The sequence below is a fragment of the Tenrec ecaudatus genome, chromosome X (genome assembly GCF_050624435.1).
Source record: "Tenrec ecaudatus isolate mTenEca1 chromosome X, mTenEca1.hap1, whole genome shotgun sequence".
In the NCBI taxonomy this organism is placed as follows: Eukaryota; Metazoa; Chordata; class Mammalia; order Afrosoricida; family Tenrecidae; genus Tenrec; species Tenrec ecaudatus.
In genome coordinates this window covers 87,781,402-87,807,776 of record NC_134548.1, presented here as the reverse complement: position 1 = coordinate 87,807,776, position 26,375 = coordinate 87,781,402, and the positions used below count along the sequence as shown (strand labels likewise).

The following is a 26,375-nucleotide window of genomic DNA, read 5'->3' as shown; positions in this document are numbered from 1 at the left end:
GGGGCAATGTTCTTCCCAGTAGGCTTTATATGCTCTAAACCACCATAGTGCTGTTTTTCTCATAGCCAGGATTCAAGTTTCCAGGAACCAAGGGGTGGAAATGGCAGTGGCATCACTCCCTATTACTCATAATGACCCACTCATCATATTTTTGTTTCCTGTCCCTGCAATCCTCTGTTCTGCAGGTCCAGAGGTCTTAGTTTCCAAGAATTAATTCCATTGAAATGACTGTGACCTAAATAATGATAAGGACTTAAGATTGACGCATACTATCCCAATTCTATCTTATTATCCACACAAACATAATTCAATAATATATATAACATAATCCCATCCTGGTTTATTAACCACAGCTAGAGGTTATGATGTACATTATATCACAGAATAGAAAATAATCACACAATACTGAGAATCATGGCCTCGTCAAATTGACACACATTTATAGGGGCACAATTTGACCTATGAAAACATTCTAAATGCTCATGTTGCCAGTAGACTCTTCATCTCCATGGTCATTTCTAGACCTTTCTTCCTATTATGTCAAGCTCTCAGACCTATTTTGCCCATTTTCTGATTATAGCAACTATTTTTAACTCTACTTTTACTCATAAAATTAAGCAATTATAGAGAACACACTAGACTCAGGCTGATAGACCCAACTCTAAATTCATCCGGGCCCTCTATCTTTCACAGTTAACCTTCCATTTAACGATCCCTGACTTTATCTATTTTCAACAAGGAAACTTTCCAACTTCCCTCAAGATTCTAATGTTACAACTTTTCTTTCACTGCTAAGACTTCTAATTTCACTAGAGGTAGTCACCCCACCATGTGAACATCTTCACATATCAAAATATTTATATTTTATGTATTTTATCCTAATTTTTTCCCGTATCAGAAGACTGTGTGCCACCATTCCGTTCCAAGATTTAACATTCCACTGGATCACCCTAGTGGAGTAGTGGTTACGAGTTGGAAGTTGAAAGTTCAAAACCACTAGCTGTTCCTCAGGATACAGATGGAGATTTCTACTCCCATGTAATAGTTACGGTCTCCAAAACTCACGTGGGTCAGTTCCACCTTGCCCTACGGGGTCACTATGAGTTGGAGTTGTCTCAATGACAGTGAATTTTTTGTTTGTTTTTGGATTGCCTGGATTATTTTTCCTGCCAATTACATGTCTCCTCCATAAACTTCCATTCATTATAGGCTCCAGAGATAGCTTCAACCCCTATCTTTTTTTTAATCACACACAAGCATCTTATTACTTACTAAATCTATCTCACATGGTTTTTCTATCTCCTGAATCCATCTTTTCTTCTTCAAGACTGCTATCCCCACTTTAAAGGAGCCCTGGTAGTATACTGGATTACTTGATGGGCTGCTAACCACAAGGTTAGCAGTTTAAATTCACTATCTGCTCTGCAGGAGAAAAAGGAGGCTTTCTGTTCCCATAAATATTTACAGCCTCAGAACCCCAAAGGGGCAGTTCTACTCTTAATTTTTTAGCTGAAGATTTTAGGTGGCCAGCCTCAAATAGCTTGCTGTCTCTACTATATTATTTCTCCAGTATGTCACTATCTATATACTGTCAATTTTTCTTAATACAAATAAAATCATATCTTAAAACATGAAGGTAGTCATCACTGTACATTCCATGGATTTTGGAAACTTAGAACTGAAGCTACTTAGCATAGCATTCATAATCTGACCCCAGCTTACCTAGCAAAACATCTGCTAATGCATATTCCCCTTAAAACATTAATATTTTGTATTCTGTAGCCATGCTACACTATATTATGAACATACTGTTGTAAGCACCTGTATCCAATGCTGTAGTTAGTTTGCTTCTGCAAGAATTGCTTTCCCTCTCTATGTGGGAAACCCTAACAGCTCAATGACAGTCCCTCTCTGTGAAACCTTTCTCAATCTCTTTAGTATGATTGATTCTTTTGGGAGGGGATTCTCATCCAACTCTTCAAACTCCCTGCTGACTCATAGCAACCCCCTTGTGAGTTTCTGAGACTGTTACTGTTTAAAGGAGTAGAAAGTCCCATCTTTCTCTGAAGAAGGGACTGGTGATTTCAAACTGCTGACCTGGTGCATTGCAGCACAGTGCATGACCACTACAGCACCCTGGTTCTTATCATCATCCTTATATAATTTATGACACAATTCTTCAGTTGTTGTTATTATCTATAAGTATATTTGTTGTATAATTATATAGAGACAAACCCCATTCACTGTTAAAACACTTTGAAGGCAGGGATCATGCTTAATTCTTTGTATCCATCAATGTCAAATCAATGATTGACATCCAATAAACACTTTTCCAATGAGTAACTGAATGAATGATCCCAGATTTAAAATGAAAGGGGAAGAGTCATCAGCCATAGAAAACAGACGATCCTGTCTTTCATACTTCCTCTAATCTGTACTGAACATGCTAACTTAACTTGGGTCTTGATAATTTATTTGCACAAAAATATGATACCTAATGTTTCTTAAGAAAACAGAGTTTGGAAAACTTTGGAAAGGGATGACATTAATGGCTGGGCAACATGAAGAGCACTGAGCTATACACGTAGGAGCTGTTGAATTGGAGAGTGTTTTGCTGTGTATATTTTTACTGCAATTGAAAAAAATAATTACACAACTAACAATGAGTACAAGGAAGAAGAAAATACTCTAAACTTGATTGTGGTGGTGACTGTACAACTCTTCTTGATATTATTGGACTATATAATTGTATGATATGTGGATGAAATACCAATAAAATGGTTTAAAAAGAGAAAAGAAAGTTTGGCAAGAAAACATAATGTCATAGTGATGCAGATAAAATGCTAGTAATAGTCTCCAGTGAAAGAACAGACAATAATCAAGACTCAACATTGGAGACACAGATGGAATACACACACAAAAAATCTATTTATCATAAAATCAGTAGCTGAAAAAACCAAAAAAATGACAGAACAGAAAACACACACTTTGATCAAGTCAACCTGCGCAGAGAAAACATACAATAATAGATAAAGGTACATTTAAAGTCCACAATTTTAAAACATTTTGTTGCATAAGAAATTTTGTTTTTAGTCTCTTTCATCATTTGGTTTGCTCTGGGAGCATGGTTGAGATATTTGATGCCAATGTAGAGCCGTTCACAATAGCTGGCATAGTGGAGTTTTTGAAATTGCTAAGCACTCATTTGTGAATCTGTCTCTTGAATTGACTGGTTCAAGACACCACTCCACCTTGTATCATATGTGACGCATGTGATTATACACATCTGTCTGTCCTATTAGGCATGAATCACATGTGGAGAAGGAGCTTTGACTTTTAGCTAAATCTGGCTTAAAATGACTAATAAAGGTGACAGTGGCAAAAAACTAATAGCCTATATATCTGAAATTAAAAATTAGACATACCTTTGAGCCAGGTGGTGCTGTCAATCCCAAGAAGGCATATACTGCATTATTTTCTCTGGCTTCAAAAAAGGCATCATAGTCCTTGGGAAGAAGAAAGCAACAAGTATTATAAATGTGCAGACAACTAATGAAAAAATGTATGGAGATTGATTGAAAATGACCTCCTTGGTCGACAAAATCAGCTACCTCTTTGGGTCAGACAGGCTAACTTCCAACAATGCTTGAATTCTAGAAAGAACAGTAAAGAGTCAAAAGTTCTGGGATCCCACTTCATGGGAGTTAGGCAGGATGCTGTTCTGTGAGGTAAGAACTGCAGAATAGCTTAATACATACCATAATTTAATTCAGCTGCAAGTCAAGCAGCTTATCCCATAGTCCAAAGTAGCCAGCTATTTTCCTGTAAGAGACTGCTAATTACTAGTATGAAGTTGCTACTACAATTCTCCATTATTTCTCTTGCATTCTTTTTTTTTTATTTCTGAGGGACTTCGGACCCTCGCCGCCAACCTCCAAACAACTCCCAGCAGCACGCGCCTCTCTTGCATTCTTAATTAAGATAGAAGTGTGCCTGGAGCATAAGGTAGATCAGATATTGCCTAGAACAGAGCAAGCCAAAAGAATGGGAACTTTTGAGATATTTTGAGGAAGAAAGTGAAATGCTTATAAAATATGATCAGTCAACATTATCAAGAGCTAAGGGATCTAAAGAGAGATAAGGAGTCCATATGGAAACAATATTAGGAAACTTATTGTGGCAGCAAATGTACAATTATGCTAGATGTGATTGAACTATGGGATGATTTGATATATGTATATTTCCCAATTAATAAAAAAGAGAAATTTAAACCCAAGGATCCAAGAGATTCTTGGATTTGATTGTCATCCCTGATGTCATCAAAATTTTTCAAAAGTGAACCATAATCTTGTCCAGATTTGACTATGACATATAATCAACATTAGCTACACCTATCCTGAATGAATCTTTTCCTACATGTGTAAGTTTTGTTCACATTTTCACCTGATATTCTGCAGTATGACACACACAATTGGTTTACTGTGTAACTATAGAGTTATTTCCAATTTTCACACTGACCTTTAACACTTGAGGAAACTGTTTTTAGGCAGACTAACAGATAAAGAAATTCATCCAAAACTATGGATCTCTGCTTTATTTTAAGACTCCTAGGGACCAGGTAACAGACATAAGAAGACCCATAACAAACAAAACATATTGTTGAGAATGAAGAGATTCGGAGCAGAGACAAAAAGCCCATCTGTAGACAATGGGACATCCGCCCACAGAGGGGTCACAGGGAAGGAACGAATCAACCAGGGTGCAGTAAAGCACCTATAAAACACAAAATATTCCTCTGGTTCCTTGAGGCTTCCTCACCCCTCACTATCATCATCCCAGTGCTGCCTCTCAATCGGACTAGACCGGAGCATGTACACAGGTACAGATAAAAGAGCTCATGACACACAGAATCTAGGAACAGGAATGGGAATAGGAATAGCTATACAAGAGGGTAGCGGGAAGGTGGGGGGTGGAGTGGAGGAAGGGGGAACCGACAGTAATGATTGACACATACTACATACTGCTTTCCAGAGGGACGAACAACAGAAACCAAGGAGAAAGGGAGACAGTGGTTGGTGTAAAATATGAAAATAATAGTTTATAATTTATCAAAGGATCACGAGGGTGGGGGGAGGAAGGAGAGAAAAAAGAGGAGATGATACCAAGGGCTGAATAAAAAATAAATGTCTAAAAATAATGATGGCACCATATGTACAAATATGCTTGATACAATTGATGTATGGATTGTTACAAGAGTTGTAGGAGCCCCCACTTAAATGATATTTTAATTAAGAAATAAAACTCAATCCCATTCTACTCTTTTGGCTCATAACAAGTGTTGTACAATTGACTTACCTAGAGGGAATATAAAAAGGCAATGTACTTACTTTTAATAAGAAAATATACATACATAGTATTTAAAAACCAACAGTTATCACCTGCCTAATTTCTGATTTCCTTTCTCCAACCCATAAGAACTCTTAACAGTTTATCAGTTACCTCCATTTTCATGAATAAAATGTTGGTTTCCATTGCTTTCTTGAGTGTTCTGTATTAAGTCTTGACTGACTCTTCATTACACACACCACTGTAGTTGAAGATATAAACCTGATGTGGTTAAGTGTATTCCCACTCCTAGGGATTCTACAGGACAGAGTGGAACTGCCCCATAGTGCCTCCATGGTTATAAGCTATACAGAAGCCGAATGCCACATCTTTGCCTATACCGCGGGGAAGGATGGTAGCTTCAAACAGAAGACTGTCAGCAGTCACAGCCTAGCGTTTAACCACTGCACCACGTTTAACCACTGCACCACCGGGGCTCCTTGTTTACTTAATTAGAAGTGAGGATTAGCAATGACTGCATCAGTGGGTGCAAACAACAAAGATTGTGAGGAGAGAGCAAGACGTGGCCGTGTTTCCTCTCTTGTATGAATTACAACCACCCTAAGGGCATGTCACAGCTGCAGCATGTGATGTAGTTTAAAAAAAAAAACCTTTGTATTTTTCTTAGGGACCACAATTACTTCAGCTTTTAAAATTCATAGATCACTAATTGATCTACATTCATTGGATAACTAAAAATCTCTAAATTCGAATACATAGGGATTATTTAAATTTGAGTCTTCCCACTTCAGCTACCTTTCTTTAGGCATTCCCTGTTGACTTCAGGTTGTTCTCCACTCCTTCCTCAATATAGTTATAGTCATAGCTTATGAACTTTGATTTTTATTTTTAATCATAAAATACATCTTTCTTCTCACCATACAGAATTACTTCAACTTTTCAATTGGACACAATTGCCAACCTCCCCTGAACATACCCAACTGCCAACAATGCAATTACATTATCATATGCCAAAAGGATTTACATTCTATTTTGTAACCAAAATTGAGTCCTATTAAAGCATGAAAAATCATAATTTCCATAATTTAAATGTTAAATGAATAATAAGCGTTATCATTGGTTGAATATTCTTCTTTGAATTTAAGGTTTTGATCCAATTACTACTACTCAGATGGGGCTGAAATAGAATCCACTTGTTTACATTCTCATCATCTGTTCAAAATCCTGCAACCATTTGTATTTATTATTTTGATAGTGCCTTTGGTAGCTTTGATTGTTTTATTCAGAGTCTCTAATAATCATTGTTTTCATTTGTGGGAGGAAATATATACTTTCCATATTATATTTCTATTATTTTCAGCTTCTTAACCATTCCGTGTATTGCTTATCCAATAAAAAATTCCTGAACTTCACTGATTTCTTTTTTTAATTTTGACCATGATTTCGCTGTACTTTTTTTTATACCTTGTATATCTTTTTATTTTATTTTATTTTTTTAGTTTTTTTAATTTTATTTAAACAATTTATTGGGGCTGATACAATTCTTTTCACAGTTCATACATATACATACATCAATTGTATAAAGCACATCTGTACAGTCTTTGCCCTAATCATTTTTTTTCTCTTTTCTTCTTTTACATTTTATTAGGGACTCAAACAACTCTTACCACAATCCATACATATACATACATCAATTGTATAAAGCACATCCATACATTCCCTGCCCCAATCATTCTCAAGGCATTTGCTCTCCACTTAAGCCCCTTGCATCAGGTCCTCTTCCCCCCCCCTCCCTCCCCATTCCCCCCTCCCTCATATGCCCTTGGTAATTTATACATCGTTATTTTGTCATATCTTGCCCTATCTGGAGTCTCCCTTCCCCCCTTCTCTGCTGTCCCTCTCCCCGGGAAGAGGTCACATGTGGATCCTTGTAATCAGTTCCCCCTTTCCAACCCACTCACCCTCCACTCTCCCAGCATCGTCCCTCACACCCTTGGTCCTGAAGGTATCATCCACCCTGGATTCCCTGTACCTCCAACCCTCATATGTACCAGTGTACAGCCTCTGTCCTATCCAGCCCTGCAAGGTAGAATTCGGATCATGGTAGTTGGGGGGAGGAAGCATCCAGGATCTGGGGGAAAGCTGTGTTCTTCATCGATACTACCTCACACCCTAATTAACCCATCTCCTCTCCTAAACCCCTCTATGAGGGGATCTCCATTGGCCGACACTTGGGCCTTGGGTCTCCACTCTGCACTTCCCCCTTCATTTAATATGATGTATATATACATATATACACGTACATATATACATATACACATATATACACATACATACACACACTTATATCTTTTTTTTTGCATGATGCCTTATACCTGGTCCCTTGGGCACCTCGTGATCGCACTGGCCGGTGTGCTTCTTCCATGTGGGCTTATTTGCTTCTGAGCTAGATGGCCGCTTGTTCACCTTCAAGCCTTTAAGACCCCAGACACTATCTCTTTTGATAGCCGGGCACCATCAGCTTTCTTCACCACATTTGCTTATGCACCCATTTGTCTTCAGCGATCCTATCATGGAGGTGTGCAGTCAATGATATGATTTTTTGTTCTTTGATGTCTGGTAACTGATCCCTTTGGGACCACTTGATCACACAGGCTGGTGTGTTCTTCCATCGCTGTACTTTTTTGTTTAGTTTTTTCTCACTTTTATTGAGGGCTCTTACGTCTCTTATCACAATCCATACATTCATCCAGGGTGTTAAGCACATTTGCACATATGCCGCCATCATCATTATCAAAGCATTCTCTTCCCACTTGATGCCCTGATATCAGCTCCCCATTTCTTCCCCCTCCCTCTCCCACCTGCCTTCCCTCACGAACACTTGATAAGTTATAGATTATTATTTTCACATCTTATATTATCCTCTGTCGCCCTTCACCCACTTTTCCATTATTTGTCCCCCTGGGAGGGGGTTAAATGATGATCCTTGTGATTGATTCCCCCTTCCTCCCCCCACCGTCCCCTAATCCTCCTGGTATCTCTACTCTCATTGTTGGCCCTGAGGGGTTTATCTATCCTGGATTCCCTGTGTTGTGAGCTCTTGTCAGTAGCAGTGTGCATGTTCTGGTCTAATCGGATTTGTAAGGTAGAATTGAAGTCATGATAGTGAGGTTGCTATACTGCACCCCGACTGGCTCATCTCTTCCCTGTGACCCCTCTGTGAGGGAATGTCCAATTGTCTACAGATGGGCATTGGGTCTCCACTCCATGCCACCCTCTTCCCCCTATTGACATTGGGTATGATTTTGTTTTGTGTCTTAGATGCATGAACCCATTGAAACCTCATGCTCACACAGGCTGGTATGATTCTTCCATGTGGGCTTTGTTGCTTCTGAGCTATATGGCCGCTTGTTTTTCTTTAAGTCTTTAAGACCTCAGATGCTATCTCTTTTCATAGCCGGACACCATCAGCTTTCTTCACCACATTTGCTTATGCACCCATTTTGTTTTCAGCAATGGTGTCAGAAAGGTGAGCATCACAGAATGCTAGATTTTAGAACAAAGTGTTCTTGTGGTGAGTCCCAATGTCCCATCTGCACCCTTAACTCTTAACATAAATATGAGTACATTATATCTCTACAGGAGAGAAAGAGAGAGACCAGGCTTCAACTCGATATGCCAAGATGTGAATACATCACACCTGAATATACTAGGGAACCAACAGAGAGGACTTTGGGGCAAGCCCCAATCCCAACTATGTGGACACTCTCCCTCTCTAAGAAAAATGTACTTCAGAGGACAGCACTGGGGCTACAGTTTGGGGAGAGGAGTGTTTCAGATTAGAGTACATGGGAGAAATGAAAAGGGATGGAGAGGGAGGAGAGGACATCCCGGCCCACCAAGCCCCAAGAACAATATTTCTGTTCAGAGCAGACAAAACAGAGAGGTCCATAGGTCTGGCACCACTACGAGACACGACGTCCTTCACTAAACCTTAGCGTTGCGGGAGACAACACTGGAGACACAGTGAGGAAATTGTGCACAATTCACCCCATCACGCTGGGGGGGAAACATGAAAGACATGCAACAGAGCAAGCAGCAAGGGGAGCAAAGTGATGAAATCCCCAGGGAATACCAAAAATAGACTTTGGAGTTAGACTGTGGCACTCCATTGGACTCGACTGGATAAAATTCGCAGAGGTCAACATACATATTTTGAACGATTTATAGGCTTTTCCATTTTTGTCAGTGGCTTTCTTTTTGTTATTGTTAGTTTTGGGGGGTTGTTATTGTTTTGTTGGTTTTGACTTCCTTTGTTGTTTTAGTTGGCTTGCCTGATTTTTGCACTTAGTAATGTATCTGCATGTCTATCTAGATAAGATAGGTGAGATAAGTAATTTGGAGTTGAAAAGAACAGGACCAATGGTTATGGGGGGGATACGGGAGAAGGGCACGCGGGAGAAAGGAAGGTGGGGGGAACCAACTCAAGGACAAGGGAACAACAAGTGAACTAAAATCAATGAAAAGAAGGGCGTGGGATGTTTAGTGGGGCTTAATCAAGGGCAATGTAGCAGTGAGGAATGACTAAACCCGAATGACGGCCGAACATGATGGTGGAACAAGAGGAAAGTAAAAGGAAATAGAGGAAAGAACCAGGAGGCAAAGGACATTTATAGAGGTCTAAATACAGGCATGTACATATGTAAATATATATATAATGAGGGTTTTGTTGTATTTTTTATCTAAAAAATTTAATAGCTTTTAAATTTATCCTGCACCCCTGTTCACATTCTTAAGTTCACTCTGTTTTATTTATGGAAGAATGACTTCTTAAATATTCCTACCAGTCTTGTGTTCCTTTATTCTTCATACATATTTCCCGTTTTGTACAATTTTGGTTTCTGCTTCCTTAGGAGAGTGGCCAAGGCAGCCGCAGAGGCATTCTGGCGAGATTTCAAAGCTCGTTACAGTTAGTTCCACTTTCCCTTCTGGTCACCAAGAAGTACCATCAGGCCTGCCTCAAACTCCAGCACCAATATGTATGTGCACCTGCAAGTGGAAGCTGAGTATTATGGGCCTGTGATGTAGAGTACAGGAAAGTTCATGTGCAGCTTCCAGGACAGATGGAAGAAGGCCAAACAGTGTGTGTGTGAGTCCCTCATAGAAGAACCCAATCATGGCCTTTGGCTGGTGACTGCCAGGCCAAAGGTCCTGATTGCTAAGCTCAAGAAGGATGCTTCTTTGGCCACAGACCTGGTGTTGCTGAAGGCCACGCAGGCCTCCAGCCCAAATCTGTAGTGACCATATGTGAGGACACTGTGTCCACTGGAATCAGAGCTGTGCCTCCTCTGAATTCACTTTACTTTAAACACACAGATATGATCCTGACATTTTGACTTGTTAGAGGTGGAAGACACTCATAATTTACTCACTTTTCTAGAAAAGGTCTCACCAATAGACCATCAATTATAGTTATTTTCTTGTTATTGTCATAAGAATAAGGTATGACTTATAACAACCCTATAAACAATAGAATGAAACGCTGCCCTGTCCTGCACTATTCTCACAATGCTCGATATGTTTGAGCCACTGTGTCAACTCATCTCATTGAGAATCAACCACTTTCCAAAGTCTTCCATGATCTAAATAACAGGAAACAAGCCAGCCTGGTTTCTATGTGCATCTAGCTGTATTTTTTTCCAAGACATATTCTTAGACAACATTCAAAGACATCAATTCTCTTGTCTTCCAGTTTTCACATGCATATGAGGGGAAATACTATGACTTGGGGCAGGGGTTCCTGAGTCCTCAAAGTGACATCTTTAATCTTTAATATTATAAAAAAGTTTTTTATAGAAGATTTGACTAACACATTGTTTTAATTGTTGCTGTTATTGTTAGGTGCCATTGAGTTCGTTCCAACATACGCACAACAGAATGAAATGGCACACGGTACTGTGCCATCATCACAAATGCTCCTATACTTGAGCCCATTGTTGCAGCTACTGTGTCCATCCATCTCCTTTAGGACCTTCCTCTTTTCCACTGCCCCTCCACTTCACCAAGCAGGAGGAACTTCTCCACGGACAGGTCTCTCTTGACAATATGTCTAAAGTATGTAAGACATATTGTTATCCTTTCCTCAATGCAATGTTTTCTTTAATTTCATGAGTCCTTCTACAGGTATTGATCATGGATTTAATAACATTGAAATACTTGATAACTTCAATCTTTCTGTTTATCATTATGTTGCTTATTGTTTCAATGGCGAAGATTTTTATTTTATTTACATTGAGCTGTAGTCTTTTAAGACTGTTGTCTTTGATCTTGACCAGTAAATACTTAAAGTTCGCCTCATCTGCATATCAGTTTGTTAATGAACCTTCCCCCTCTATTGGTGTCACCTTCTTCATATAATTCAGTTTCTAGGACTGCTGGCTCAGATACATATTGAATAAATGTGATGGAAGGATACAGCTATGGCAAGTTTCCTGATTTTAAAAGAAAACCCCCTGGCTCGGTTAGAACTGTCAGTTCTACTAGTTCTATGTACAAGTAAACAAACAATTACTTGTTCTATGTAACAGAATTACCAGTTCTATGTACAAATGCCATTGAATGCAATGAGGTTTTCTGGAATTCTCATTTTTTACAATGTCATCTATAGTTTGTTATGATTCACATAGTTGAATACTTTGGCATATTCAATAAAACGCAAGAAAACATCTTTCCAGTATTCTCAGATTTCAGACAAGATAGATTGGAAAGCAGTCATAATAACCCTCATTCCACAATCTCTTCTGAATACAGTTTCACTTCGGAGAGCTCCCTGATAATGTACTGCTGCAATTTTTTTTGAATTTTTGTCAGGAAATGCTTATGTATTGGGAGATATTAACAATATTTTTTATTATTTCTACATTCTCTTGGGGCACCTTTGTTTGGAATAGGTACAAATATGATTTTCTTCAAGTTGTTGGCCTGGTAGCTATCTTAAAATTTTCTTGGCATCTGCAGTGCTTCTGCTGTTGTCTGAAACATTTCAATTGGTGTTTCATAAATTCCTGGAAACTTATTTTTTGCCAAAGCCTTCAATATCGCTATGACTTCCTTCAATACCTTTAGTTTTAGATCATATGCAACCTCTTACAAAACACAAGCATAGAAACACATATAAAGCACGCAAACAAACAAAAACAACAAAAAATGTCTAGACAAGAGAAAGCCAAAAATATTAAAAATTGAAATAACTTTAAAGAGATCCAATGATAGGCTATTGTGTTTTTGCCTAGTTGATTTTGCCACAATCAACTTTACAGTGCTGTCTGCATGATAGCAAGGCTAGTCACACCCCCCAACTCTCGTCAGAGGTGGTTCACTGGAGAATCCCCATGTGGGGACTCTGCAAATGGCTTCTGGGATTCTCCTGTCATCCATAGCCTTCTGCAAATTGGATGTTCAAAAGTTAAGTTCTGATACTATTTTTTCTTTGGGATTTGGGTTTTATTGTTTGCAATGCTTGCATCACAGTCCGGTGTGCTTCTTCCACGAGCACTGAGTTGATATTTCACTTAGAGGGCTTCAGGTTCTAAAAGAAACCTGTAAGGCCCCAGATGCTATTCTGTCTGATAGCAGAGCACCATCTGGTCTCTTCACCTTACTTTGCTATAGAAATCATATCTTCAGTGATCTCTTAATGAAGGGAGTCATCCAGCATGCCCATGTTCTAAGGACTAGCCTGGAGCTAGAATTAAGTGTGAGCTCCAAATCCATTCATATATCGATGGCATATATGTATATATATATGGTTCATTTTAGAGACATCATTCTAATTTGTTTATAGAAAACATTATAAATCATCACCCTTGGACATAAGGTAATTCTATTGATAGTATCATTAATTTAGCTAATAGTATCGAATTTAAAAGACTGTTGAGAAAAGGAAATCATATAAGCTTCGCCTGGCTTCAGAATGCAATACATAAATTGTCTCAGAGGAGACAACAAAATACCCCTGACAATACGAATATAAAACCTAAAGAGAGAATGTGCCTGGTATTATGCTCCTAATTGGAGCTTTTTGACCTACTTTCTGTATAGGCATTTTTGATCCAGGTCATATGTCACAGACTACTGGAACTTTACTGCCTGTCCTTTGAAGCTGCATAACATCCTTCATAGGCCACACCAGAAGGATTCAATGTGGAAAATCCACTAAGTGAATGGGCGTGACCTCAAACTCACTTATAGCAGACTTTTGGAAATGACATATTCCCTTGGCTGAAATGTCCTAGTGTGAGAAGAAGCAGATGACTGCTATCCCAAGGTTATAGAATTGGTGATCATTGGGCTTTGGTTGGTTCAGATGCTGTGCTTTGAGGGTGGCAATGAATGGTGCCCTGGGACTACCACGTATTTACAATTTTAATGCCCTCCTTGCTTAATTATGGCATGTATTAATCTTATATGTATGGTTTTGCCTTTGGGAATGAGTGTCATTGAAAGTTTTGCTCTATCATCAACCCCTACTTTTTTGTAAATAGTGGCAATCTCAAGTTTTTAATCTGAATAGTTATGTTGTTCTTTGTTGGACCCTGACTCAACAAATATAAACATATTTGTATATGGGGGGGGGGAAATCCATGTCTTAATTAATCAAGATGCATTTTTTATGCTCCAGTTAGTTTTTGAGTACCTTCTATATTCCAAGCACGGTTCTAGGTTTCCAGAATATAGGAGGAAACCAAACAAATTTTTACTTGATATAGGTATTTTTGCAAAACCATTTTATTGGGAGCTAATACAGATAGCATAGCATTCCATAGTTCGATCACATCAAGCAGTGTTGGACACTTAGTACCACAATCAACTTCCAAACATTCTTATTTCTTGAACTTCTGGATATCATCTCCCTTTCAACCTCACTACTCACGGGACACCCCCAGGAACCCTTATTCTCCTTGTCTCTCTAGGGTCATAAATCCAACTCTTTCTTCCTTCCCTTTTTGGTTAGTATTATATCATTTTATTGGGTGCTCTTAAATATAACAGCCCATACATCCATTATATTAAGCGGATATGTGCAAATATTTCAAAACCAACAATTTCAAAACATTATCTTTTTTCTTGAGCCCCTTTATATCAGTATCTCTTTTTTCTCTCCCTCCCTTGCCCTGCCACCCTTGCAAAGACTTAATATATTATTTATTGTTGTTTATACATAGCTTACACTACCACTTCTCTCCCTTCACTTACAATCCTGATATGTGTCCCCCTGGAGGGGGTTATTTTGCCATCATTGCTATCAGTTCCCCATTCCCCCCCACCTTCCCTTCTCCTACCCACCTGAATTTGTTACTCCCATTACTGTTTCTGAGGGGTTTGTCTACCCTGAATTCTGGGAATTGAAAACTCTCGTCTATACCAATGCACGTATCCTGGAATAGCTGGGTTTGCAAGGTAGGAATGAGATCATAATATTGTGTGTGGGGTGGGGGAGCGGGTAGGAAGGATTAAGAACTTAGAGACGTGCTATGTGTTTCATTGGTGCTAAACTGCCCACTAGATGTATCTTCTCTTTCATATGGCCCCTCAGTGCTGGAATATCCAATTATCCTCAGACGGGCTCTGAGTCTCTACCTGGACCTCTCTCCTTCACATTGATAAAGTTGTTTATTTTTGAACTTCTGATGCCTGTCCCCATCGATACCTCATAATCACACAGTCTGATGTGCTTCTCCCATGTTGTTCCCTGACACTTGCTTGGCTTCAAACTTTTAAGACCCCAGACACTGTACCTTTTAATAGATGGGCACTGCCATCTTTCTTAGCTACATTTGCTTATGCACTCAGTTGGTCTTCAATGATCGTGTCCACAAGGTGGGCATTACCAATGCTACATTGCTAGAACCAAGTGTTCTTGTGTTGAGGGAAAACTTGAGTAGAGGTTCAAAGTCCGTCCACTACCCAATGTATTGCCTTATAAATATATGTACCTAGGCCAATACTCTAGTTTCTAATTTATTAATATATTTACATATGAAACCATCTATCCTTATACCTCTATAAATAGTTTGCCTCTCTGTAATTCCTCTCAACTAGGTTATGATTGATTCAATCCCTCCAGGAACTCTACACCCTGTTCATCCTCAATTTTAGATCCTTAGTTGTTCTCCGATTCATGACTTTATTAGCTCATCACTCCCTTTCCCCAATTTCTCTTGCCCAAAGTCAGCCCGGACCTGTCAGTCTCACTGCTTTTTCTTATATAGATGGACATAACAGAAACAACAAAGACAGGACTAAAAAACAAAACCCACTAAAAAGAAAGAAGAAGAGAAAAAAAACATGCATTGTTCTGGGTCTGTCTGCTGACCTTTATGACAATCTTCCCACTGATGCCGGGGCTCCAGGCACTGCCCTCCAAGTCTGGCATCTCTCTGCAGGATTCCGCATGGGCTTCATGACTTTGCTGCCATTGATGACCTGTTATGGTCCCTTCTCGTATCCCCCCACTGTGGGTGGGTCAGACTGGATTCACTCCCCACACTATGTTCCCAGAGTTGTCCTCCGTATTGCTATGCTCTCATGAGGAGATGTCATATCTTGAGCTGTTGTCAGTTCTATAGTCCTTTCAGTGCCTCAGCTGCTCTGAGCAGGGACATCGTCCTCAGGGCTTGGTGTGCCAGAATGGGGTGTTGTCCCTCACTCTCTCTTTCCTTTTTAGTTTGCTCCCATGTAGGTGGGGCAGGCTGGCCCTTCTTCTCAGCCTGTAGCTTCAGTGTTGTCCTGTATAGAAAATTCTTCTGGGGAGGTGGTCAGCATAGCTCAGATCGGGGCCGACCCCATAGGCCTCTCTGTTAATGGGTTGCTCCATGCGGCTACATTGCCTTCCAGGCTTGGCGTGCCGTGGTGAGGTCTGCACTTTCATTTCCTTTCCTCAGTGGATTTATGTTGTACTTGTCCCTTCGTGCTTGGCTAACGTCACTTACCACCATTTCCTCCAGCTCTTACCATGAGATGTTGTGCTTCATGCGTTCATCTCTGCTTTTTAGGGATGTGTAGTACTCCACTGTGTGTAGATGCCAGTTTTCTAATGCACTTGTCTATTGATGGAAACTTAGATTGTTTCCAGTTCTTTGATTATGAATTGTACCACAATGAACATTGTAGTGCAGATGACTGGCCATGGTCTATTTCTTACTTTTTCTGGGACTATGCCCATTAGGGACATTGCTGGGTTGTAAGGTAACTCAATTTCCATTTGATTTAGATATCACCCGATCGCTTTCCACTGTGTACATATCTACAAGACCACCAGCAGTGGATGAGAGTTCTTAAATCGCTACATCCCCTCCAACATGTGTTGCTCTCTGAATTTTTAAATTAACATCATCAAGGATGTTAGGTGAGATCTCATAGTTGTTTTAATTTGCATTTCTCTGATGGCTAATAAATGGGCACATTTTCTCATAAGCTTGTTGGCCATTCAGTCAATCCATTTTTAATTAACATATTCTTCTTCCATATATATCTCTCAAGAAAAAAAGAGAAACTTATACACTGCTGAGATTTCCATAGTGTAATCGGTCATATATTGATATCACATCCATTTATCATTCATGAAAATATGTTTTAGGTTTTCAAATACATATCATAAGCTCACTCAAAGCAAAGACTATACATATAAAATCTGTATGTAGTATAGGAAGACTCACCTATGTAGACAAGGTTTTGGTTCAATTACCTTCTGGAATTCAGAACCTAAGTCCTAATTCAGTTGGAGTTCTTTCTGCTCTCACTTGCCACCAAGGTATTTTTTTTTGTCAATTTCTGGAAACAATTTTGGTTGCCAAAAGTGGCGTGTGCTACTACCATCTAGTGGCAAAAGTCAGAGACGCAGTTTACCATGGTAAAGCACAAAAGACAACAAAAGCATGCCAGAGCAGATGTTAGTAATGTCAAAGATAAAGAACAAAACAAAAAACCCGAGTTCAATCAAGAAAATTCAATATCGAGAACTTTAATAGAGGTGTGAGAATGGCTGAAAGAAAAACAGGAGATTGTGAACCAATGCAGCAATCAGCAAGAAGCTGTAAGCAAAGCATAGGGCTGAATGGAAAATTAAAGATCTAGTTACAAAGCCTTAGGACTGGGACACTTGGTAGAGCTGTGCGCACCACAGTGGAGACGTAGCCACTGCCATGGGCAACTTCATAAATGGGGGCATGAGGAAACGACCTAGCTTTTCCTTTCTTCCTGTCCTCCAATCGTCTAAGACGTTTTCCCATTTGCCAAACCTAACAGGTATGCAGTTGTACTTCCAAGTGGTTCAAGCCATGGAAAACTCTGTCGAGCACAGTTCTACTCTGACACCCTCTGCACCAATTTTTCTTTGTAGGTGTCTGGCCTCTGATGATAATCATCCAAAACGACAGAATAAACCAAGCCAAGACCATTTCTATGCAGCTAATACTTGGGGCATTACATGGTAGAACTGCGCCATGAGGTCTCCTTGGTTATGTCCTTACGTAGAATCCCTGGTGGCACAGTGGGTAAGTGCTCAGCACTTAATTCAAGCCCACCAGCAGTCGATGGAAAAGATGGTGTGGCAGTCTGCTTCCATGAAGATTTAAAGCCTTTGAAACTCTATGAGGCAGTTCTATCCTGCCTTTGAGGGTCATTATGAGTCTTGGTGTTCATGGATAAATACCTCTGGGGAAGTAGAGTAAGGCATTACTAAAATATATCAAAAGGCCTCCTGTTTATATATTATTCCCCAATTGACTATATTTCCTTTTTGATATCTCTAGTTGGTTATCTCAAAGTATCATATATAGAATATGATTTTTTTTTCAAATAGCTTGCCTATTTCTTTTAATCACTGAAATTCTAAAAAGCATCCCACTTCCATCAAATTTATTCTAACTCATAATGACCCTGTAGGCCAGAGCAGAATTGCCCTATATGGCTTCTCAGGCAGTAAATCACTATAAAGGTAGATTGCCTCATCTTTCTCCTGGACAGTGTCTGATAAAATTGATTCCTGAAACTTTTGTTTAGCTGTCCAATGCTTAGACCACTGCACCAACAGTCCTTACTGTTATTATAGCCTTGTTCAATATATTACACGCTGTTTCTCATTGCTCTAGGCAACTCCCAAGACATCTAGCCTAGCAAGAAATTAGGTATTTGAAATAAATTAATTTTGCTAATGGGAATTACTTTTAGTTTTGGGATTAGACCTTTGGAATTCCAAGTTATTCTTCTAAAGTGACCCCGTTTGTAATACTTTCCTTAATGAAAACCAAGTCACCATGAATATTTGGTCTCAAAGGATAGCAAATTTACACTGCAAGTGGCTGAGTGGCTGGCCACTTCTAATAACAGAACAGGCATCTGGTATCTAAAAAGTTCAAGTACAGTAGCCATCCCCCAAATACAAATCATTGAAAAAATGGATAATTCCTTTGGGGTAATCTGTGTTCACCCACATAGAGGCTTAATAAAAATGGGGAGAATCAGTGGTGGGATTCAAATAATACAATAACTGGTTCAATCCCTAATGACCATCTTAAGTATAAAAAAAGATATACTGAAAAGCAGTTTATTATTTAATACAGATAATACTTAAATTACAACAATAAAATAGGTACACACAACTAGATTGTTGTAAGAAAGAGTTTTAAAATATTCATGAAAAATCTGCATAATATCTGACCAAAAACAATAATTAAAACACCAATTTAAGATATTTCCATATTGCTCCTTGATTGGCATCCTCACTTGCAATATTCTTCACTTTTGTCCAGGCACAATCAGCTGTGTGAGGTATCTTTGACCGTCTTTGACTGTCGAAGTAGGATCCCACTCCTTTTGAGGTAGATCAATTATATAATAGTCATTGCATTTGGTATATTACAAATAGTTAGGCTACTTCATACTTCCATGGATCCTCCAAGACTCTGCACGGGTAAGCACTTCTGGAATTACTTACAGTGCTTTGGGGCCTCCAGAAACTGTAGTAAGTCTTACTGAGTCTTGTATGTTTTCTTAGCTGTGAGTGGTTCATTCATCCTGCTTGCCTTTAATGGCTAGGTTTTCTGTTACTCAGAATTCTCTAAAAAATGATGTTCTGCTACGGCTTTTGACAGAGGTATTCCAGATTTGGGGGATCCATTCTGATGTCATGTTGTTTTGTGCATGTTTGGTGGGGGTACACAAAATATAATACACATGTATATTATTTATAATAGAAGCTCTGTTGGCATAGTAGGTTCTTTCTGTGATTCGGAATAAGCCTGGAAAATAATACTCTGTTTTTTCAAAAAAATCTGTGTCCAGATTTGGGCAGTTGAAGAAATTCTATTTTTCACAGAGCTCTGACTCACTAGAAACTGACTCTTTATACTGCTGGCCCATGAAGTCAGTAATTAAAACATGCCAGTCTTTCTAGAGGAGAGAGATTAATTTTTCTACTTTTGTAATGATTTTCAGCTTCAGAAACCCACAGGAGCAGTTCTACCATGTCCTACAGGTCAACATGAGCCAGAATTGACTGAAAACAGTGACTATATTATATATAATATTAATTATGCACTGCATCAATTTGTTGTTGCCAGAATTATTGCGTATATTTGGGATGGTTTCACCCAAGAACAGTGTTGGTGTAAGTAATAGTTCCCCTGTTTTGACATGTGTTACTCTTTAGTAATACAGAATGTCTTTACACTTCTACTGCAGTGGAAACTGGCATTCCATTCCAAAGGAGCTTTTATAATATCAGTGGCCACCTTTAAAAAACAATATTCAGTAGTTTTAAAATTGGTTAAACTAGATGAAACAGTTCAAAATTACGTAGTTACTTGTTAGTGTTCGTGTTGTTTTGAGAATGCTGTGTAATTGTTCATCTTCAAAACAGGATATGTCAGAAGTGAAAATTCAGGCAGAGTGACCTTACAGATTGTTAGAGATTGGGAGCTTGGCCTTCACACAAGATAGTCCTCACCGTGAATGAAAGTTTTCCCCTGTACTTGGGCTAGAAATGGTGGGTGGGAGTCTACCATAGACTTCTCTCTCAACCTTAGGAGCTATCTATTTTGAATTTCAAAAAGATTTTCTTTTGCACCTTCTGTTAACAGACTGCTCCTTTTCTAATTTGTTTATAAACTCCTTCTTTAAAAATTCACTATGCCAGAACTATTAAGTTTTTCATACGATAAGGCCTTTCTAAGCAAAGTATTAAAAATACATACACAATTCTTACCTCTGGATATTATAAATATATATATATATGTGTGTGTACTTTTTAAAGAATTCAGTTTTAATTTTAAAACATACACGTGCTTGTAAATGGAACTGTTGATTTTATAATACACTTGTAAAGTAACTTGTCTGAATATTATGAAGTATTCATAAAAGAGTTGAATTTGAAAGTTTTTTGTATGCATATATTAACCTTAGAATATAGACTTCTCCAAGTGATCTGAATATCCTAGAATGTCTTTCCTCCAAAGATGGGATTTTAGAGAAAAAGATCAGTTGATCCCATTTGCTCTGTCTAAGCTGATTCAGATAGGCAAATTACTAGGGTTGTTGTTGTTAGGTTCCATTGAGTCAGTTCCAACTCATAGCAACTGTATGTACAACAGAACTACACAAGAGTGCACCCGGTGCCATCCTCACGATTATGCTTATGTCTGAGCCCATTGTTTTAGCCACAGTGTCATTCCCTCTTGTCGGGGGCCCTCCTCATTTTCGCTACCCTGTACTTTACCAAGCATGTCCTTTTCTATGGAATGCTCGGATAACACGTCCAAAGTATGTGAGACTAATCTCACCATCTGTGCCTCCAAGGAGCATTCTGACTGTACTTCTTCCAAGATATATCTGTTTGTTCTTTTGACATTCCATGGTATTTTCAACATTCTTCACCAACACAAGAATACAAATGCAGTGATTTTTCTTTGGTCTTCCTTATTCAATATCCATCTCTCAAAAGCATATGATGCAACTGAAAATAGCCTGGCTTGGGTCAGGTGTACCTTAGTCCTGAATGTTAGCAACCACTCTGTTCAACACTTTGAAGAGGTCTTATGCAGCAAATTAACCTAATACAATGTGACAAATGAGAAATTATTATTATTTTCATATCTTACACCGACCATTGTCTCCCTTCAACTATGGTTCTGTTGTTCGTCCCACTCGTGGGCTAAAAAAATCTATGCTAAGTTCAAGAGATAGTTTTGTGGATGTTTCAGAGTTCATATTCATCCTAAGGGTTTTATAGAATGTAGTTGTTATTAGTGTCATTAAATATTTTTTAAAAAACAATCCTCATAATGTTTATTGTACTTAGTCTTATATGTTATTTTCAAACATTTGACCTAATATTGTTAGTATTTCAGCTTTGTCCCTGGATTTTATGGAAGTTGGGATAGCTCATATGTGACCCATTTGCCCTCTGGTGACATAGTGGTCATGAGTTGGGCTGCTATCCACCAGGTCACAGGTCGGAACCATCAGCTGTTCCTCGGGAAAAAGAAGGGGCTTCCTACTCCTGTGAAGAGTTACAATCCTGGAACCTCCCAGGAGCAATTCTACAGTGACCTATAGTCGGGCAATGATTCAATGGCAGTAAGGTTTTGTTTTGTTGACTTTTTGATTTGGTTCTCTTATTTTTACACTTTTGGTATTAAAAAAAACTAAAAGGAAAAGATGGTATTAAAACTCCTTTTAGATTTGGATAATGAACCAGAAAGACCAGCAGACCATTTTTGCTCTGAGCATGGTGCTCTATTGAAGAAGTCAGCCTGTTTAAACAGCAGTTTTCAACCTGCGGGTCGTGACCCCTTCACAGAGGTCACCCGAGTCGTAACAGTAGCAAAATTACAGTTATGATGTAGCAACAAAAATAATGTTATGGTTGTGGGGTCAACACAACATGAGGAACTGTATTAAAGATTCTCAGCATTAGGAAGGTTGAGAACCACTGGTCGAAAGGAACAGATTCCCAAATAGAAGGAGTCAAATTAATTATTTGGTTTTTGGACAGATAATTTCTAGTCTCCAAAGCAATGTTATGATGTATCTGTTTAATGCTTGTGATCCATTTATCACTTTCTTTGTTGCATGTCTTAAAAACCAAATCTTCACCTCAGCAAAGGGCAGTTTATCTTATGGGGGGAAAGTGGGAAAAGATGATATAGGTCCTGCATTATAGCCTTTTCTCATATTCATTCCTATCATGATGTTCAGTGAAAGTCTATGGAAATTCATTATCAGAGTGGGGTGGGTATATCCCTCTATGAGGGTGATTTCACTTCTATTTCTGAGTAAACTAATGCAGGGAAACCTGTACTTGGAAAAAGAAAAGGAACATTTCTAGTATAGATCCCTAATTAAAAAGAACTATGTTGCTATTCATGCAAATTTGGCAATATTTGCTTTCTGCCTTTCATGATCCTGAATTTTTTTATTTTTGTCTTTTGAAAACATACAGCATTGTTCCTAGGTCCCATTAACGACAAAAACAAAAACGAAACAAACTCCCTGCCATGGAGTCAATGGCAACTCACAGCAACCCTAGAGGACAGGGTAGAACTGCTCCTTTGGGTTGTTGAGACCCTAACTGTTTGCGGATGTAGAAAATTCCACTTTTCTCCAGAGGAGTGGCTAGAAGTTCCAATTTAGAAACTCCACTAAGGTAGCTGAACTTGACCCTAAACACCTGTTGCAGATAAAAGGAAATGAAACACTGCTTCGGACTTAAATCCTGGTGTGAGAAGAAGCAGAGGACAGCTATTCCAAAGTCCTGGACGTTGAAGTCATTGAATTTTGATTCAAATAGCCTCCAGTTTGGGGGCTGCCCAGTAATTGAAAACTTGAGACTATCCTATGCTTGCTACTTTCATTGCTTTCTGTGGTGTGTCTTGGGTTTGCAGACAAACCGTTTTGCCTTAGTGAATGAGTGTTAATGAAATTATTGTCTTCCATGGAACCCTTGTTATTTTCTTAGTGTTCTGCCACATAAATTTCAATCTGTATAAGCGACCATTCCGTGTATTTTTGTCTAAAAAGTTTTCCTGCATATATTATCATTTTTACTAGTATTTTAAATTCTATACCATTGGCTAAATTAAGGATATTATTCGTAGAATTACCAAATGTTCCATGGAGGTTATTTATGTAATTTATTAAGAAGTTAATAATGCCACCTGTAAAGTAGATTATCCAGATATATAAACCTTAAAAAAGAATGGATTTGGAGTTCACACATAATCATAGCTCTGATTTAAGAACAATTAATATTTATGATGTTGTCATGATCGATATCAGCTCTCATGAAATGATCACTGAAGATACGTGAAGGTGAAGAAATCAGATGTTGCTTAGCTATAAGAAAGAATAGTGTGAGGGGTCTTAAAGGCTAGTCTTACAACAAGCAACCATGTAGTTGATATGTCGCTAAGTCTATACATAAGAAGCACATCAGTCTGTGTGACAAATGAATTACTAATGATAATTCATGATCAGAGTGAGTATTGCATTAGAGATTCAATGTTGAGGACGCTGGTTTGCAGAGGGCTGTGGATAGCAGTATGCTGAGCAAATCAATCAAAAAAGCTGGATTCTATGAAGAATGTGGCATCAGGATTAAAGGAAGGTTTATTAACAACCTGAGATATACAGGTGGCACCAACTGGCTTGCTTTAAATTAGGACTTGACGTACTTGCTGATGAAAAGCAAGGATTTCAGCCTTCAGTGTGGGCTGACTCAATGTAAAGAAGACCAAAATACTCACAACTAGACAAATAGGTAACATCCTGATAAATGGGGAAAAGGTTGAAGTTGTCAAGGATTTGTCTTTCTTGCATCCACAAGCAATGCTCATGAAAGCAGCAGTCAAGAGATCAAAAGATGTATTGCATTGCATAAAATCTGCTGTATGAGACCTCTTTAGAGTACTGAAAAGCAAGGATGTTTTTTGAGGACTAAGTTGCATGTGACCCAAGTCATGGTATTTTCCATTGCATGTGAGAGTTGGATACTGAATAAGGAAGACCAAATAAAAATCGATGCATTTGAATTGTGGTCCTGGTGAAGACTATTCAAAGTACAATTGATGGCTAAAATAACAAACAGATCTGTCTCAAAAGAAATACAGCCTGAAACTCCTTAGAGACAAGGATGGCAGGTCTTCATCTTACATACTTTGGACATATTGTCAGGAGTGACCAGTCCTTAGAGAAAGACATCATGGTTGGTAAAGTGGAGGGGCAGTGAAAAAGAGGAAGGTCTATGGGGCAGTTATCTAATCTGGTGTCAATTTGAGGATTCGGAGTGAAGGGGTGGAGTCTAGCCTGTCAATCAGATCATAGTCAATGAGGACTCTGTGTGGGCATCAACTCCTGAGGATTCTGGGAACTCCTTCTTGTACTCCTCCTTGGAGGTGGGAGACACTCTCTCTTTCTCAGCTCATTCCCTGCAAGACATCACTGTGGAGAAGACATATGGAGAGAAGCTGATGGAGCTGGAGAAGTCAGATGAAGACCCCTGCCAGCGCTGAGATGCTTACAATGCCACTGGAGTCAGAGGAAGACCCCTGCCAGTGCTGAGATGCTTACAATGCCACTGGATCCACAAGACTTCCCACCCACTGGACTGTGATCTTTCTGCATTAACCATCATTGCATGTGTTTCATGAGTCTGAAGGGGAATTTATAGATTAGTATTGGACACATGGGCTAACATCAGTTTTATGAACTTGATCTGGACTGTGCAGGGATGTTTTCTCAATATTCACCTGCTCTTGTATATAAAGCTCTTTTTTAATAAACATATGAGTGTACATGAATATGTTTCTTTAGTCTACTCGGAGTAACACAGCCTTCCAGGAGATGGATAGACAGAGTGGGTGCAACAAGAGATCAAGTATCAGAACGACTGTGAGGATGGTGCAGGACTTTGCAGTGTTTCATTCTGTTGTGCATAGGGTCGCTATAAGTCAAAATGACTGAATGATACCTAACAACATGGATAGCAGTGACAGTCCAAAATCTATCTATAAAGGCTCCACATAGATTAGAACCCTCCAATGAATTATTTCTGATCATTACCAAGGATTTAGATCATCTTGCACTCAGGCAGAGTGCATTAGAAAGTCGATTATCTCTACACCTCTCCAGCCAGCCCATGGAGGGGCAGTCGCTCTTTGGAGCTTGCCTGGGTTTGTCCTTGATGGACGTCAGTATCCTGGGACACAACAAGGGGTCACACGAGTCTGGCGCTGGTTGCCTTGGTTAGAAGGCCCTTGACCCATCTTGTAAACCCTTCTAGCTAATATAATATACATGTTCCAATCATGGTCCTATTCCTGCTTTTTTAGTCCCACCAATGATTGTGATGTATTAATCTGCCACCAGTTATGAATTTCTGACAATTTCCTTATTTTACTAGTATCCCAACTGGAATCCTGGGATGCTATTTTGACCTTGTGCTAATAGCTTCCCTCATCCGGATGATGTTTTTGTGTCTTTGTGCTGCCTCTGTCATTTTTGAGACTTAATAAAACTGTTCTTTAAATTGTATTTGAGATTAGAGTCTCTTTTGCACTCTAAAATGATGTCATATAAACTAACCTCAAAAATTGAGACATTGGGTATGACTAAACTGACTGTCTCATATCTAAATTAAACTCTATTTTGAAGCATGTTATAGTTTAGCCTAAACGCCCTGCTTCTGCTGCTTTGAAGAGCTCATTCAGCTTCTTGCACATATTTAAGTGCTTGTAATACAAAATAAGCAACGGTGACCCTTTTAGCTTATATGCAGAATTCTTAAAGGATCTTTGTAGAGAGCATGTGCCTGGCTAGGTCCAAGAAGAATTCCCTCATCAGCATGTCTCAGGAGGTGAGGAACTAAATTATATTAAGAATGATTACTGTTTTAAAACCCCCTTTATAGTTCTGTCATGCAACCCGTTCACTTTTAACAGAGTGTAAGACTAGTACCTGGCTATGCCAGGAAA

At 38.9% G+C, this 26,375-nt stretch overlaps 1 protein-coding gene across 1 annotated transcript in view; it reads right to left on the bottom strand.

The window, feature by feature from the left end:
- Positions 1-26,375, bottom strand: part of SH3BGRL (SH3 domain binding glutamate rich protein like) — a 113,969-nt gene that overhangs the window by 13,175 nt on the left and 74,419 nt on the right. Inside the window, exon 3 of the mRNA XM_075539641.1 lies at positions 3,426-3,506. Within this exon, the coding sequence (XP_075395756.1) occupies positions 3,426-3,506 (81 nt within the window). The remainder of the gene's footprint in view (positions 1-3,425; positions 3,507-26,375) is intronic.